This window comes from Protobothrops mucrosquamatus, unplaced genomic scaffold, assembly GCF_001527695.2.
Source record: "Protobothrops mucrosquamatus isolate PMUCROS unplaced genomic scaffold, P.Mucros_1.0 scaffold596, whole genome shotgun sequence".
Taxonomy (NCBI): Eukaryota; Metazoa; Chordata; class Lepidosauria; order Squamata; family Viperidae; genus Protobothrops; species Protobothrops mucrosquamatus.
Genome location: NW_015386895.1, coordinates 219,617 through 237,915, shown reverse-complemented (window position 1 = coordinate 237,915; position 18,299 = coordinate 219,617). Strand labels below are relative to the sequence as shown.

The window sequence follows — 18,299 nt, the reverse complement described above, 5'->3', positions numbered from 1 at the left end:
ATTGGAAATTAAAACTACAGAAAGCAAAAAAGAGCTGTGTGTAGATTATGAAAGTGTTGCATTCATTAATTTTATTTAATTCATCTAAAAGGAAATAATGATGATAATAGCTTTAGATAAGCATGTGATCTCCGCAGCTTGTGTATATCAAACTTATATGTAGTATCACAAAGATTTTGAAAGATGTAAATACAAGTAGTCCTTCACCTACAACCATACTTGAGCCCCAAATTCTGTCATAATTTGCAGAATAGATATGAGCGGAGTTTCAGTAACATAGCTGGTGTATTTCAGCCTGATTGATTGATTGATTGATTGATTGAACAGATTTATATAGCTGCCCAGCTCACAGAAAGTGATTTTGTCAAATTATGTATACTGTTCTCCACTCTTCCTGGATTCTGTAATCCCTGTCCACTATGTCCATCCTCCCCAGGGATTCAGAGGATTAAAATCAAAATAGCCAGAGGGCTCCAGGTTAGTGAATGCTTTTCAATTTCTTAAAAATTGTATCTTTGCAATAATATGACTTTGTATTTTATTGAATCATATTAAATGACAGTTCTCCTGTGTAGCAAGAGATGGTGGGTTTCATGCTTCAAATCAGATTTAGATAAGCCAAAAAGTCCATAAACCTGAACTGTTATTCATAACTTAATATATCTTGATCTTGAAAACCTCCAAGGAAGGATTCAATGAACTCCTAAATATTTCCATTGTTGAACAGCTCTCATGTTTTGAAAGATTTGTCTCTTATCTAAATACTTAATCTACAACACCATTCTGTATATTGCTTGTGGGGCTGTTATCAGAAGAAACAGTAAGTAAATATAATTTTAAAAGAGATAAACATCACAATAGCATCCCTTAGAATCAGAGGCAGAATATTGCAGGACTGGAGAGATTATACTGTAGATCTCATATGTTCCCTGGAGGGGTTTTGAAGTGAGCTGGAAAGATCATTTCCACGTTGCATTCTCCTCCACCTGATTCTGCTCTTCCCAACCCCACCCCTTGGCATCCCAGGTCTGTTCAAAGCTAAGTTGCCATAATATTTCTGTGTGCATGCATGTGTGTGTATGTATAATTTGTATTGGTGAACTATAATAAGCAGAAGAAAAAGTAATAGAACAATAATAATACATTAGCTTTATTAATTTGCAGCCAAAGAGCAAAAGACATTTACAAAAAAACCTAGCTCAATCCATTGACATATTATTAAAGCTCATTGTTATTATATCTTAGTCTCTCCACCATTTTGCTGTTGGTCTTCTTCTCTTTCCTTCCACCTTTCCCAGCATTAGAACTTTCTCAAGAGACTTTTTGCATAATGTGTCTGAAGTAGGATAATTGGAGCTGGAGCATGATCATTTGTGCACTGAGTGAGAAATCTGGGTTGAGACCAAACCAACTCAGCACTGCCCAAGCGCCCAGGTGCAAATGAGAGAGGGATTCCCTTGGAGACACAGTGCTTAAGGGGAAATGTAGTTTCTCCCCTCCCCCATTGCATACACCAAATTAAACCTTGAAAAGCAGGCAGGATGTTGCCAAAACATGAAGCACCTGGAGCATCAAAATTAAAACCAAAAAATCCAGTTGAAATGCAGTGGAGCACAACGGTCTTAGAAAAGGTGCAGACAAGAGAGAGAATCCCTTGGAGATGCAGTGCTTAAGGTGAAAGGTATCTTCTCCCTGTCCCTATTTGCACTCTGAGAAAGACACCCTCACACACACACACCTGGGGGGTCCCCCTCCAACAAGGCTTTGAGGGAGCCCCTGATTGCAAGCTGGGCTGGCGCGTGTTTGTCTTGCAAGCTTGGAGAGTTGCACAAAGGGAGTGCAAGCCCAGCTGGGGTGCTGGGAGGGGGAGAGGAGAAAAGTGAGGAAGGAGGAAGAAGAAGAAGCAGGAGGAGCAGGAGCAGGGAGAGGGGGAGGAGGCAGAAGGAGAGATGGCAAAAGAAGCAGGAGGAGGGAGAGGATGAAGGATGCGGAACTCTGATGTTGCACACCAGTTGCAAGTGCAGCCATCAGAGGACCTTGCATCGAGCAAGACAGCTTCTGCCCTGCCAATCTCCTGCTCCTGCCCCAAACCCTGCAGACTTGCCGCATTCCTGGAGATGGAAGATGCGCTTTCAGCGCACCTCCAGCTGTGCGGCCCAGTTCCTAAGTGCCCGCAGCCCAGTACCAGTCCACGGACCAGGGGTTAGGGACTCCTGGTTTACAGAGTCAGCCTATTGCCCCCAACAATCTGGGCCCTCATTTTACAGACCTTGGATGGATGGAAGGCTGAATCAGCCTTGAGCCCTGTCAAGATTGAACTCCAAACTATGGGTAGTGTTAGCCTGCAATACTGCATTCTAACTACTGTGCCACCACAGGTAGTCCTTGACTTACAACCATTCATTTAGTGACTCTTCAAAGTCACAGCACTGGCAAAGGTGACTTATGACTGTTTTTCATACTTAAAATTATAGCAGCATCCCCATGGTCATGGGATCAAAATTAGATGCTTGGCAACTGGCTCATATTTATGACAGTTGCACTGTCCCAGGGTCAAGTAATCACCTTTTGCGACATTCTGACCAGCATAGTCAGTGGGGAAACCAGATTCACTTAACAACAGTATTACTAACTGAACAACTACAATGTTTCATTTAACAACAAGAAAGGTCATAAAATGGGGCAGAACTCACTTAACAATTGTCTTGCTATTGTCATTTGTATTTGTCCTAACGTTACATATATTTCCTCCAGGAAAGTATGTATCTTGCCTTGAAGTATTGCTTCTGGAGGCCCTTGATTTTCCAGGCTAAGTCCTTCAGGAGAAAATATTGAATGTGGCATCCTGTCATCCCTTGATATGCATGTGATATCCATGTTGTCTCTCCCCTTCAAACAACCCTTCATCAATGTTCCAATTCAAACGTCAATGTATTAGTCAATCAAAATTACAGATTCAGTATATTAAGCCATTTTAAATCCCTCCTGCAAATTCTCCTCTAAAAGATTAGCCAAAAAGCCAAGGTCTTTCCCCTCCATAAACAGTTCCTAGGTTCAAGCAACAGTCTGGGTGGTTTGTTTTTTTTCCCCTTTCAAACACTTTTTAATCTTATAGCTGGCTCTTCTTTTGTTCCCAGCTGTCTTCAAGGTTATTTGCAATTCAAAGGAACAACTTTTTCTTTGTTTCTAGGCATTCTGCCAAATTCTGAGTCCTTATTGTTAGTGTTATATTCTCTGATTCTCCACTAGATGTCAGCAGTTATTTCTTTTTTCAGTTTTTCTTTCAATCAAAAAGTTATTTTTGTTATATATTTTTATAATTCCATCAGAAATTTTTTAGGGTATAATCTCGACAGTTTTTTAGTTCCTAGATTTGTACAGACTGAAATATTTTAAATCAAATTTTGGTATATCTCTTTCCACCTTTTATGTTAATTTGCCGCTTCCGTCTGTAAGGGAATGGGAATATAGTCCCCTCCTTTCACTTCCGGAGGTTTTCTTGCTTTGGGGATCTTTTCAAGGATTTAAATAGTAGATAGAAGAAAGAAGATCAGTACTCTCACCAATTCCACACTGTTCACCAATGTTTAGGTTCGTGCTCTGGGACTTCAGCTGCAAGCAGCTTGGGCTAGACGCTGATCTCACACTAGTCTTTCTTCTGTCGGGTTCGGGGGGGCTTTTCCCAGATCAAATGAAGTGATTGCCTTCACTTCGTGATTGATAGGGCATCCCTCCTTTACAGTCACCTCTCCAGGGCAACTTCAGACCCATCTAGGGTCCCCCAAGCAGGAAGCGGAGGTCCGCTCATGCGTGGCCATGCGCTGCAGACGCAAAAAACGGAAGTCTCAACAATTATCTTGCTTAGCAATGGGCTCAATTATGGTCATAAGTCGAGGACTAACTGCAATAGTATGTGGAAATGATCTTGGGAGGCAGCAGGAAGAGCCACAGCAAAAGGAATGGTCAGATAAAGGTAGCTTAGTTTGCAGTAAGTATGTGGGTGTGACAAAAGTCTCAGAAGGAATCCACCCTAGTTTCCTGGGCTGTGAAGATGATGGGGGGGATGTACTTTCAGACATGCAAAAAAATTTAATGTAACATTACAATAAAGTATAATTGTGTCATCTGGACATGCTTTCTGTCTGGATTACTTTGCAAGGCTGACATCTCTTCAAGTGCTCTGTACAGATAGAGATAAATTAACATTCCTGGTGATAAAATACAACCATCTGTATTTCTGCTGCCTTCCAAATGTTGAAAACACAGAGAGTATGTTTTGATCACCTATCAGCCTTCCTTCCTGTTAACTGATAGATCAATTCAAACAAAAACCAAAAAAACCCAAAAATTAAAACCAGCATTCCAGCCACTGGTCAGTCCTGGAGTAACAACCTCCTCACCTCCATTCCACGCAGAAAGAGAATGAAATAGATTAAAGCATGCATCCCTTCCATGTTTTCCGTGCTTCGGGGAATATTGGTTTACTGAAAAGTTAGAGCAATTGATGTCAGAGGTCCTTGCCACCCCCTGGCTCCAGCAAGAAAGAAGCCGTTGAGTTCACAGGTGGTCGGTTTATTTCCGAAACACTCTGGCATGCAGTAGTCAATCAGACAGCAAACAAAGTCAGTGCTGGGAGCAACCGCCTCCCAGCGCTCTAAATAGATGCCTCCCGACTGCCACCCACCCACCCACCTAGCCAGCATCCGGTGTAAGCGCCGGTATGGCAGCAAGGCAAGGAAGCGAGGCAGGACTTAAGCTCCCTGCTGTTTTCCGCACCGATGAGTTGCTCGGTAGGACGGCCTCAAAGCTGCGTTCCACAGGGTTCCCTTTCCAGCATACAGGTACACGCCAGAGAGAGGAAGGGAAAGGGCTGTTGCTGCCATCTCTGCTGCTGGTCCCATCCGCTGCCTCCGGACGCCTCCATCCGACGATCTTGTTCCCCCCCCCCTCCCCTTAGTGGCAAGCCCATGGGTTTGACAATGGAGATGAAACTATAAAGCTTGCAAATGCATGGCGAGCTATGAATGGTGAAATAACAGCATACCTTCACCTATTGCAACCAGTGTTTTTCCTAGGAACTGTGACCGTGCCTTTGGCGGCTGGAGGATGGGAAAGAGATGTTCTAAACTAGGTAGTGAAGCTCTGGGAGTGAAAGTTTGAGGGTAAGACAAGAGTTTCCACAAACCATAAGCTCAGCAACATCAAGCTGGAGATGGCTGCTGGATTGATGGCAGACTCCACCCTCACCTACCCTTACTCACTACTCTCCACCGGTCCACCTTTTTGGTTTTCACGTGGATGTATTCTCATTGTGTTCTTTTTCATTGTTTATTTTACTGTTCTGTTGTTTTACTGTTTTAATTTCTTCCCTTTTGTTGTTGTAGGCCTCCTAGAGTAGCCCCAAGGTGAGATAGGCAGCAAATAATTTTAACAAACAAACTAATAAAACAAAAGAAAACCTCACCAAATGAACTGGTTAGGAGAGGTGAAGGTCATACTTGTTCTCAAAATTGTGTGAATGGACAGTGCAGATAAGAGGCCACAGCCCTCATGTAGCCATCCTTTCAGTATAGCAATAACAATAGCACTTAGACTTTTATACCGCTTCACGCGGCTTTGTAGCCCCCTCTAAGCAGTTTACAAATGTCAGCATATTGCCCCAACAATCCGGGTCCTCATTTTACCGACCTCGGAAAGATTGGAGGCTGAGTATATATAGGGAACTTTTTAAATGACTGTTTGTTAAACATAAAAGTGAATGTACCTTTTATCCATCCAGTACTTTAAACAGCTTACAATTGTTTTGCTTATTATACAGACTCCCAGGCATTTTTCCTTTTTTCTTTTTCATGTTGCTCCTTTGTAACTACAATGTAAAATAGATTACATATCTCTCTTAACTCAGGCCATAAGGTTTCCTTTGATGATACCATGCTTGATTTGAGTACCTTTTTCTCATCATCGTTATTTTATGCTGGCTTTAATTTTCTAAAAGGGACAAAAACATAAGTATGCAAGGTGAATGTGAAAAGTCTGAAAGTATTTATGCAGGTTCTAATCTGTGATCAGGAGATATATTCTGCGTTATCATTTTTTCCCCCTCCAAACATGAAGTTGGCACATTGGTAAGATTGGAACTATAATAGCTGATTGGAACCAATGAAGGCTGGAATTCCAATACTTTGCAAGTCAGGCCGTTGTTGTCCCTTCCTGTGTCTTTCATCTTAGAAGAACTACTATCCTCCTTATGAGTTGTCACAAAATGCTTTTTAAAATGCCATCAATTGCCAGAAAGCACTGTTTTAGTTTAATTTTAATTTATTGCCACAGTGTGAGAGAAGGCAGTTGCAGCTTTCCAGAATGAGAAGTTCTCTTCTGTTGATTTGGTCCATTAGGACAGCATTCTCAGTAGGAGCTCTGGAGGATTTCCGGCAGGGATTTCCACATCCTTCCTATCAAGAGATGCAGGGATTGAGTCTGGGACTTCTTGCCATATTCCAAGTTAGGACTCTACACCTTACCTCCACAGGTTGATGTGGACCATAGTTGTATTTCAGGTTGATTGCAATAGAGAGGGAAGAAGAAGGAGAAAGCCAGGAAGGGCTTATCTCATGTCCCATTGGGGGACATAGTAATATATGTGCATGGTTACTAGGCATGAATCTGATAGCCACAGTCACATTTGCAGTACTGCACTGGGAAGGGAAGGAAAATGTTCATTCATTCATTCGTTTGTTTGTTTGTTTATTGAATGCGTATGTTGCCCATCATACTATCAAGCAACTCTGGGCAACTTGATAGTTACTGCTTTCTGAGAATGTACAGACTGTAGAACTTGAAGTAAAGATCTTCATGAGGATTCTTTTTTTTTAATCTTCTCTATAACCAGTTCTCTTCACTAGTAAAACAAAATGCTGAAAAGGCAATAACTGCATTTGTTAATGACTAGAAACGCTTTATGGACTTTTTGCTGAAAACAGGAAAAAATGAACTTGTGATGTATGGGTTTAATGATTGGAAAGGGTAGAATATGGAAAGAAGGCAGTTGTGGTGTAACTTGGGGGACAGAGGATAAAATATAAATGCATTTATAATTGCTGTAAAGATCAAAAGCTATTCCTTTATATGTTTTTTTCTTTTTCTTTTTTATTTCTTTTCTAGGTACTTATCACTTTTGTTTTACTTTTCTTTCGTTTTCCTTAAATTTGTATCATTTCTACTTTGTAAAATATTTCTTTAATGAAAAATATTTTAAAAAACAATAAGGCATGTCAAAACTCAAGGATAGGCAACCCATCATATATTTTTCATCAGCATAAGTAGCATGGTCAATGATCAGACCATCCCATTCCTTCCTTTCCCTTTCCCTTCAGTGGTCTAATGTTATTCAGCCTTTAAAAACATACTTTGGCCTGAAAAATTAATATGTGAAAAATTTGCATGGAAATATTTGTGGTCTTCTTCTATTAGTACACAGGTAGTCCTCTTAATACTGTTGTTGTTGTTGTTAGTTGCAAAGTCGTGTCCGACCCATCGCGTCCCCATGGACAACGTTCCTCCAGGCCTTCCTGTCTTCTACCATCTTCCGGAGTCCATTTAAGCTCACGCCTACTGCTTCAGTGACTCCATCCAGCCACCTCATTCTCTGTTGTCCCCTTCTTCTATTACCCTCAATCTTTCCCAGCATCAGGCTGGTATTTGAGTTTCAACTTCAGGATCTGGCCTTCTAAAGAGCAGTCAGGGTTGATCTCCTCTAGGACTGACCGGTTTGATCGTCTTGCAGTCCAGTTCAAAGGCCTCAATTTTTGGCGCTCAGCCTTTCTTATGGTCCAAATTTCACAGCCATCCATTGCAACTGGGAAAACCATAGCCTTGACTATACGTACTTTTGTTGGCAGGGTGATGTCTCTGCTTTTTAGTATGCTGTCCAGATTTGCCATAGCTTTCCTCCCCAGGAGCAAGCTTCTTTTAATTTCTTGGTTGCAGTCCCCATCTGCGGTGATCTTGGAGCCCAGGAAGGATAAAATCTGTCACTACTTAACACTGTAACCTAGCTTGAAAGTACAGCTATAAGTTATGCTGGCCATTAAGTAGGTCATCATATATGATACATTTTATAGTGGTTATTAAGCAAATCACCTTGGTCATTAAGCAAATCCACAGTTGTTAAGTAAATCCGTTATCTTCAATGGGTTTTTTTTTTGCTGGAAAATAGAAGTAAACATCATTTTCCACAAAAAAAATCCCTAAATTACAGTCACATAACTATAGGATGCTGCAAATGGTTCTAATTTTGGATCAGTTGCTAAGTGCTCAAATGGGATTATATGATTGTGGGGTGGACCAGCCATCAGAACTTTGAATGTAGGTCATAAATATTTTCCGGTGGGGGGGATCTGTTGTAACTTTGAATGGTCGCTAAGTTACTGGTTATAAGTTGAGGATTACCTGTTTGTACTTCAAAGTATTCCCTACTTGAGGTAGGGAAAATAAAAGTTGGCTGCTTAAGTTTTCTTTCTTGGTCTGTTAGTCAATATGTTTCAGTCCCTGTAATGCACTTTGAACCAATTTATTTTATTAATGACACTTATCATTTAATTGACTTTCAAGGCCCACTCTTTATTGCTACTTGTGTTTGTGCTAAATCCAAATTGGATGCATGCTGTTTAGCTGTCTCTAAAAAATCATTAATTCCTCAGATTGCGGTAATGACAAAAGACAACAAAATAGATTTGGGGATAACTTTGTTTACTCACCATTTGGAACATTGTGAAAAATGAATGGAAAAAAATATGAGGGTGTGCGGGTATTTTTTTTTTAAACAAGCAGGCAGAAAGTCTTCTAGCAGTCTTCCAAATGCAATAAAGGAATAATAAAAAGTACACCATGTATTAAAAATATACTACTACATATTCAAATCCCTGTTTGTTTTGAACCATCACTAGATGACCTGAGATGAGTCTATCTCAGCTTAAGGAGATTCTGGAAAACAAGGTTTAGCAATGGCTTCAGGATAGAGAATGTGGCTTCTTTTATGCCAAAGTTACTCTGCAGGTAAGAAAGACATTTGGACATAATTGGACCATAACCCCTCAGCCAAAACATTAAAGTCTCCCTGCCCTGCTCTGATTGATCTAGGACAGGAGTCTTCAGATTTGGCCCTTTTATGACTTGTGAACTTCAACTCCCAGAATTCTTCAGCCAGTGTGCCTGGCTGAGGAATTCTGGGAGTTGAAGTCCACAAGTCATAAAAGGGCCAAGTTTGAAGACCCCTGATCTAGGAGAATCCTGATTATGGAACTCAGACATGGGAATTACAGCTGGCCTTTCCTCTGCCATATTTTAAATGACAACTGAAGCCATGCCTATTCACCCATACTCTTACTGAGTTACAGCTGTTATAAGAGCTACCTCTTTTTAGAATGCATTTGAAATGAACTTTGCTTTAAGGGTTATATTCTAGTTGTTTAGTTTTTATTAAAGATTGCATTGCTTTCTGGGAGGACGTGTAAAATGAGAATAAATAATGTAGATCATTGTCTTCATTAGGATTGTGGCAAGAAATGCAAGCAATACTTAGTAGTGTGGGAAGTCATCCCCCCCCCAACAGAGAAAGAAATATTTTTGGAAATATTTAAAAGGCAGAATAGATTTCCCTAAAGGATTTTAAAGGCAGACACCAACCCCCCCTCCCACAAGTCTCTCTGTCCCAAACAGAAACCAAGTTTGCAAAATGCAGGTGATAATCTTGTCAGAAAGACTGGAATCAGGAAACTGGGATTAGGAAGAAACATCCCTAGAATCAACACCAAAAATCTAAGAGTCATCAGCCCCAGCCCCAGGGAAGCAGGATATGACCCTTGGGATATAATAGGATTAACCCACCACCATCAGAATACCACAAAGGCACACTCAGACTCAGGTCAAAGTTCACGCCGTAGGAACAACTCCAAACAAAAGGCTCCAGAGGGTATAAAAACCCACTCCCTACATGTGCTCATTTTCTTTCCTTCCAGAGCCATCTTTCTGTCTGGCTCTCCTCTTCAATAAACTGCAACCTTCTTTCTAAAGCAGTCGCCATGTTGTTTATCCCCGGCTTGGACTGAACCATGATGAAGACTTTTCTTTCAACAGTAGGTTGGACTTCTTTCATCTACCAATAATCTGACAAGAACCCAGTGTTCCCTCAGAACCAGATTTACCACAGAATATAGCTGTTAGCACTGGATTTCACATGCTAGTGGATGCATAACCTAATTTATACTTGCTTTATTATCTAAGAGTACTTTGTTTAACCTCACAAGAATATTGAAGGTTGGTTGTGTGTATAGTGAATATAAACGTTGATCACTACATTGAGGTCTTGATCCCATCAGGAAAAGCCCTCACCTTCCATTATTCATGATACAATAGTCATCCCATTTCTAATGAAATGTATGTACTTTTTCCACTTTCCCTAATGAGAAAATAGTGCAGCAGAAGGAAAAAAAAAACCTTTTCAAATCCACAACATAGAACCTCTGTTATAACATGGATTAATTTATCCTCTTATTAACAGGTAATCTAATTCCTTGGAGGCCTTTCTCCCCCTGCTAAATTCAATTTAATCCTTCTCATATAAAATCAATTGTAATCAACCTGCCCTCCACCCCACAAGTAGGAACTTAGTGTCTTGTTCAAGGAGCTTTAAAATATTTTGGAGATGGTCCAATGCATTATCGATCATTTAACTTTTTCTACTCTGCTCTGATTAGTTAATTGGCGTTTTCTGGAACCCTCTTGGGTCTGCAAAAATATAAATATGTCAATTTTAGTTTTGTAAATCATGCTTTGGCCTGGAAAAAAAGAAAGGAGATTGGAAGCATTCTGTCTTACTTTAGCATGCATTGTAAAGCCTTATGAAACAAAAATCCTCATGATCTGGAAAAGACCATTGTTTCTTGTAGAGCATTGTACTAACCCTGGATTATATGCTAAAGAGAGAAAAAATCAATCCAAGGCATCCTTGAATACAGTCTGTTTGTTAATCTGTTTGAAAACCTTTTGAACTGATAAAATAGCAGCCGCAACAAAGAAGCAAGTATTCTCTCTGCTGAGTGTTGGCATAACCATAAATGACTTCTCCCTACCCACTGCATACGAAGAAAGGGAATTAGAGCACTGCTTGAAACTGTGGAAGACATGTGGTTCTTAAGGCAGAGAAGTTGTTTCCTGGCTGTCCCTTTGAGTTACTCTTATTGGTGTACCTAGGCAAGAAACATACACACACAAAAACAAAAAAGTAGCTTAGCTTGTGCATATCTCTTTTGAAAGGTACCTGGACTTTTCTTCATTTCTTTGTTTTTCAACCTGTTGCTTCAGTTCACTGTTTTAAAAAGTGGGTTTATGCTGCTTCAAAAATAAGAATTTCCACTACCTTCCTTGCCGGGTTAAACCAATTGCTATGCGATTGAGGGAGCACGTGGTACAAGCAGTCCTCGACTTAAGACCACAATTGAGCCCAAACATTTCTTTTGCTAAGCGAGATAGTTGTCAAGTGAGTTTGCCCCGTTTTATGACCATTCTTGCTACAGTTGTTAAGTGAATCACTGCAGTTGTTAAGTTGGTAACACGGTTCTTAAGTGAATCTGGCTACCCCATTGACTCTGCTTGTCAGGAGGTCGCAAAAAGGGATCACATAACCCCGGGACACTGCAACCGTCATAAATGTGAGTCAGTTACCAAACTGTCTGAATTTTAATCATGTGACCAAGCAGATGCTGAAATAGTTGTAAGTGTGAAAAATGATCATAAGTAACTTTTTTCAGTGCTCTTGTAACATTGAATGCTCACTAAAGCAATGGTTGTAAGTCTAGGGCAGGGGTAGGCATAGCTGGCTCAGGAATTCTGGGAGTTGAAGTCCACGAGTCATAAAAGAGCCAAGGTTGCCCACCCCTGGTCTAGGGCTACCTGTAATTCAAAGAATAAAAGTACTATATAAGCCAGGGGTCCCCAACCCCCAGGGGGGGCACCTACTGGGCCATGGCCTATTCAGAACCATGTCCCACTTGCGTACCGCCCTACCTCTCATGCGATTGAGGCTGTGCCCGTGCATGCATGCCAGCCCGCCACTTGTGCAGTTTGGTTCCCCTCTCCCTGCTCCCCAAGCTGGGCTGCAAATGTTGAGGACTGCTGGTGTAGGCAATTCATTCACAACTAATACATTCACAACTGGTTGTCTGAAAGTCCAATTGCTTCTGGTCGTTAATTCCCTATAACTTGAAACTTTGCTATATATTGTAGCTGTTATGTGGCATTATATGGGCAGCACTGCTGGTTTGGCCTTTGCATTTGGAAATTCTGAAAATTTTAACCTAACATTTTTTTTTGTTGTTGTTATCAGCCATTTCTACACAGTTGATTTATAGCATCTTACTGAGCAATCCAAACATCATTGTGGCAAGATATTAATAATGAAGACTTACTTTCTAGATGGTTGGCTCCATAAAATGCTATAAATCAACCACTTGGAAATAGCTAATGTGAAGATATGTTTGATTTGTTATGGGCACTTCCTATTCTTTCCTTCTTGCTTGTTCTCTCAGCCTGGTAAGTTAGAATGCCCATCAATGACTGGCTATGTCTTGTTAAAACAACTCTTACAATTTATAGCTTTGTCACATCTTGAATCTAATTGAATTTGCCTTCAACCAAGTGAAAATTATTAAGCAAATATCAGGGAATATTACGCATTTGAAAAATATAACAGTATATATAACTGCTGATCTTTCATTCTGAAGAGAAAATGTCAAGAATACAACATAGTTGTATGGCAATACTAATATTGGATGGGGACTTTTTCTTTTGAGCAAATCTAGTAATCCACTTAACTTTTAGGCAGTCCGCTGATATACATGCCACCTGATCCCTATGATTAGCAGTGCACCTCTGAACCTCATCTTGTCTACCTTCTTAGGAATTAAAAATGTCTATGTTTATTTATGTACGCCCAACTCAGTGAGCAGAACCTGCCCTTCTCAGGGAAGCTCCTAACACCATTAGAAGATAAGCAGTAAAATTAGGAAGCTATTTAAATCTCTTTGATCTGAAAGTGGAGTTATTGAACCTGAGTTGTGGCAATAATATCTCTGCCTCTGGAGGAACTTTGGTGCTTTCAAATAGCTCTGGAATGACAATTATATGGTCATTTCCCACACCCATTGTCTACAGCTCAGCTTCTCCTGAGATCATGATCTCTCTTAAGTCAAAAACTGATGATTTTAGGCCTGATGACATGTCCACCTTTGTCATAGTTCTGCTGCTTCACCAACCACGGTGTTAATTACTATGCTCACCGGCTGCTTCTGTCATTGGGGGGGTGGGTGGGCAGGGGAGAGGGAAGGCTCAGCAAGTTAGCACAAGTGAAAGGAAGTGAAGTGGAAATTAATTTTCTGAGCATGATTGGTGTTAGAACTAGCCCTGAGCAAATGAATTGGTTTGTGGGAAATGGATCTCATAGAGCTCAGTCATATTAAAGTATCAGGAAAAGACTGCTGCTTGCCCCTGCTTTTTAAAAGGCTCCTATTAGAGTTATTGTCAAGTGACAACATCGCTGGCTAGTTTGACAGAATGTGTTCTTTGTGGCTATCTTAAAAACATTTGCTAAAAGTAATTCTGTCTCTTGTGATTGAATTGTGAACGTAAGGCCTGTTTTGTCATCGTATGCCTGTCCAAAGACAGAATTATACATATCAACAAAGAGCACAACGGGTGCAGTCAGCTATTTTAGAGCTGATGAAATAATGGTACAAGGTTCTTGTTTTCAAAGAAGACTAGAATCACCAGAGTACAGAAGTACAGAACTTCTGGGCATCTGTCTTGGTGTGGACTGAGGGATACATGTTTCTGTCTCTTCTTATACCATTGAGCTTGCTAAGACCCAGGCTGCCTATGAAGTACTTAGCTCTGCTCGGCAAGGGAGTCTCAGTCCCATATCTGGATCATCAATATAAGGTGATAATTTCTGGTGCTTCCAGACCAGGATGGGATCTCCTTGTTTCTGCTATTTTCTTTGTCCCAGAAATAAATTGCACCTCTTTTGACAATAGGGGTTACTAGTTCAAATGGAGTACAGTAGCAATACTCTTTTTCTTAATTTTCCTCCCCAAAATGAATTTATTCCTTTCTTTTCTGTCTTATAGTTCCTTCCTTTTGGGGTTTGGTGAATTCAGCTTGGAATCTTTGCTCCGTTGGAAAACGGCAATCACCGGTCAATATAGAAACCAGCCATATGATCTTTGACCCCTTCCTTACCCCACTTCGGATAAACACAGGGGGTAGAAAGGTAAGGCTGTGGTTGTACTTTTAACTGTCAAAATAACAGATACATTTTTAAACTTTCTTTCTCTCTTTGTTCCTTCTCTTTCTTTCTTTCTTTCTTTCTTTCTTTTCATTTCCTATTTGTGCTGTCTTTCAATTGAAAATTTATATATATGTGTGTGTGTATGTGTGTGTGTGTAATTGTTATTAATGATTTTAAAAATGAAGATTAAAACAAATACAAACTAATATTTAGATATATCCTTCTGCCAGTATTTAAATGGTGCTTCAGTTGTCAAAACCAATATTGTCTGTAACAAAAACATCATTCTAGACAAGACATTCATTTTCATCACAGAAATTCTCTCCCGAACGACAGTTTTAAATTCTTTCATTTCAAAATATATATATTTAACTTCATTCCATATCTTAACATAGTTATTTTGAAATAACATATAGTTTCTCTTTGTATCTCTCCAGAATTCCTATTATCCAAACCTTGAACAGGAAAGCCCAGTTTTATGATTTTCAGAGACCTTCTCTGCATCTAAGAAAATTAATGTGGTTTTGTTTTTCATTAAATTGCTCTAAATATTCCAAAATGTCCATACATTTCTAACATTGTGCTTTAACATTCTTTTAAATAAAAATTCACATTGATTCTCATTAATAAATTCTTGCACAATTATTTTCAGTCGATCAGCTAGAATCATTATAAACAAGGTGTATCTATTTAATAATTATATTGGCCTACAGTTTCATGTTAAAGTCAAATCTTGACCCTTTTTCGGTATTAATGCTATATTGGCCAAGTTTCCAACTCACTAGCATCTTTCTTTCTAGTGGGATAGAGTTCATCCTGTTTTGTAAAGGTTATAAAAGTTCATGCTCAAAACATTTATAAAAAAAGTAAGATAATCCATCTGGTCCAGGTACCTTTTCTAGTTTAATCTTTCTTTAGTTTCACATACTACCCTCATTGTTACAGATTCATTCATAATCTGTCTCTGTTCTTCTGTAATCCTCACTAAAGGGATTTATTTCTTTAGATATTCATCTATTTTCTCTGGAGAGATGTCACTTCCTTTGTACAAATTGGAATAATATTTTAGTATATAGATAGTCCTTGACTTACAACCATTCATTTAATTACCGTTCAAAATTACAACAGCAGTAAAAAAAAAGGAACTTATGGCTGTTTTTCACACTGACAACTGTTGCAGTATCCCCATGGTCACGTGATCAAAATTCAGGGGCTTGGCAACTGGCATGTATTTATGACGGTTGCAACATCCTGGGGTTTTGCAATCACTATTTGTAGCCTTCTTCCAACAAGTCATCTTCCAACAAGTCAATGGGGGAAGCCAGGTTCACTTAACAATTGCATGATTCACTTAATAACCATTGATTTGCTTAACAATTGTGGCAAAAAAGATTGTCAAATGCAACTCAACTTTCTTGCTTAGCAACAGAAATTTGGGGCTCAATTGTGTTTGGAAGTTGTCAAAGCAACAGTTGGAGATGCAACCATTTTCTTCTTATGTTTTACTCTTAAAGTTAGAGTTAGTGTTAGATGATGCTGGGAGGAGGTGTATAAGAGTTTAGCTAGACATAACAATACTGGACCTAGTGTGTGAACCAAGGTTATTGAAATAAGAGATGATAAGAATTGACAGGTTGAAGAACTGGAGGGAAAGCCTACATTTCAAACTAATTGGAGAATGTGATTTATGACTGTTAATTGGAGGAAGGAATTGTGCTTTGATACTATGTGCCCAGGGGAGGGGAATTCAGTTTTTGGCTTCGACTGTGTTATTGCTGATGCTATGCTTCTCAAATAAAGATTTTTTATGGTAAACAATGCCTCAAAGTTCTTTGAAGAGTTTCATCTGTTGGAACACAGAAACTAATAGAAATTAAGGGGGGGGAGTAATCAAAAGAAAAGGAAAGGTGAAAAAAGAAAAAAGGTTAAAAAAATAGAAAAGAAAGAAAATATTAAGAAGTGGCTTCCAATATTCTTCACAGCAGTTTGATAAATCTGAATATATTTTAATCTCTTTCTCTAAAGTTACATTTTATTATCTTCTTTCTGTAATATATTCTATCTCATTATCAAACTTGTAAGTCACAAGTTCTTCTCCATTTTTATAATAAATGTAGATAATGTCTTTTCTGTAATCAAAGAAGTTAATTTATCTATTTCAGCAAAATCTTCCAATTTCACCTACCATTCTTCCATAGTGAGTGGTATTGACTCTTTCAAACTCTGCCCATACAGTAATTTTGCTGAAATAATCTTGCATGGTTTTTTCATAACTGTTAGAAATTGAATAATATTGATGAAATGCTTTTTGTAGGCTGCATTGTCCATTAATACTATTTACCCCTCTTATAATTTCTATATCATTTCTCTTCCATTTCTTTTTTAATTTATATGATAGCTACTTCCTTGATTTATTTGTAAAGTCAATTTTTTTTACTTTACATAATGTATTTTTATTTTAATTTCTTATTAACTTAGATAATTGCTAAAAAAAAGCTTAATTTACTGAGAAATATTTCTCTAGAAATTTAATTCTTATTTTCTCTATCTCATCTACACTTGCTGGTGTTTCTCTTGACTGTTCTTTTTAAGTTCACTATTAGGTTATATAAAACAAACTTTAATAAAGGCCTTACTTATATCTCAAATAATTTTTAAATCAATAAAAGGTAAATGGTAAAGGAGTCCCTGGGGATTTTATTCTGCTAGTGGTTGCCAAGTGTAGGGGACGGTGCTCATCTCCATTTCAAGGTTATTGAGCCAGCCCTGTCCAAAGACATTTCCGTGGCCATGTGGCCAGCTGTTACCCTCCCACCAAAATGGTACCTATTTATCTACTTGCATTTGCATGCTTTTGGACTAGGTTGGCAGGAGTTGGGGAGAGGATGGGAGCAAATCCCATCACATGGTGCATGGGTCTGGAACCTGGGCTATTGGCTTTCCAATCGACAGCACAGCATCTTAACCGCTGAGCTACCGCGCCACCCCTTTTAAATCAGTACTTTTACCTAAATCATTTTTAAAAAGTTCTTTTAATTTCTGTTTACAATTCTCCTGTATTATTTCTTTCTGTAGCAATATTTTCTTTAGTCTCCAACTAAAAGAATCTTTTTCTAAACCAAAACTCACAGGATAATGACCCCAAAAAAGTGTTTGGTATTATCTCTACTTAAGAAACCTTAGTAGTTAAGTTATTTGAAATACAAATCATGTCTATCATAGAACAAGATACACAACAAATTCCACTTAAAAATGATACGAATAAAGCCTTAGATAGGAACATGCCATTAGATGCAAAGAAAAAGTATGTAAATTCTTAAAAATGAAGAATGTTAATTCTTAAAAATTAAGAACAGAAATAAAAAAATAACTGTAGAGAATAATGGGAATAATTCTATTTTTTTATTTACAAATGAGACTGTTTAAAGTATGGAAGAAAATTGTAACAATGATCAATACTAGTGGAATGGATCACTGATTAATTTGTATTATTTTTTTTTAAAGGGAAGATAAAATTAACTGGTTTTAATCCTGGTTAAAATGGAATGTGTTATTCTGTGTGGTTCTTTTTGGATTTATAATATTTTGACTGGAGAAATGTGACATGTTAGATTTTCTTATTTGGTGTTTAAGTTTTTTGCTTTACAGATATTTTTTCTATTCTAATTGTTGAGTATCTAAATACTTAGTATCTTATTGTGATTTTTTTTTTCAAAGGAGAAACTACCTCTGTTAGTTTAACTTTTAGTCACTTTATGTTAAATTGTTAGGATTATTTTATATTTATGACTAGTTTTAAGCTGAGATGTAAAATATTTATTTGAATGGAATATGTTCCTATTTGGGATAGTTATTTATGGAATAGTTGGTGTTTGGGATGGATTGAATATTAGAATTTGTCTTTTTTTTAAGAAAAAAGAACTCTGTTATGTTAAATCTTAAGTTTGGTTTGTTTCTA

At 38.5% G+C, this 18,299-nt stretch overlaps 1 protein-coding gene across 1 annotated transcript in view; it reads left to right on the top strand.

The window, feature by feature from the left end:
- CA10 (carbonic anhydrase 10) overlaps positions 1-18,299 on the top strand; it is a 346,258-nt gene that overhangs the window by 139,883 nt on the left and 188,076 nt on the right. The window contains exon 3 of the mRNA XM_015817495.1: positions 14,181-14,323. Within this exon, the coding sequence (XP_015672981.1) occupies positions 14,181-14,323 (143 nt within the window). The remainder of the gene's footprint in view (positions 1-14,180; positions 14,324-18,299) is intronic.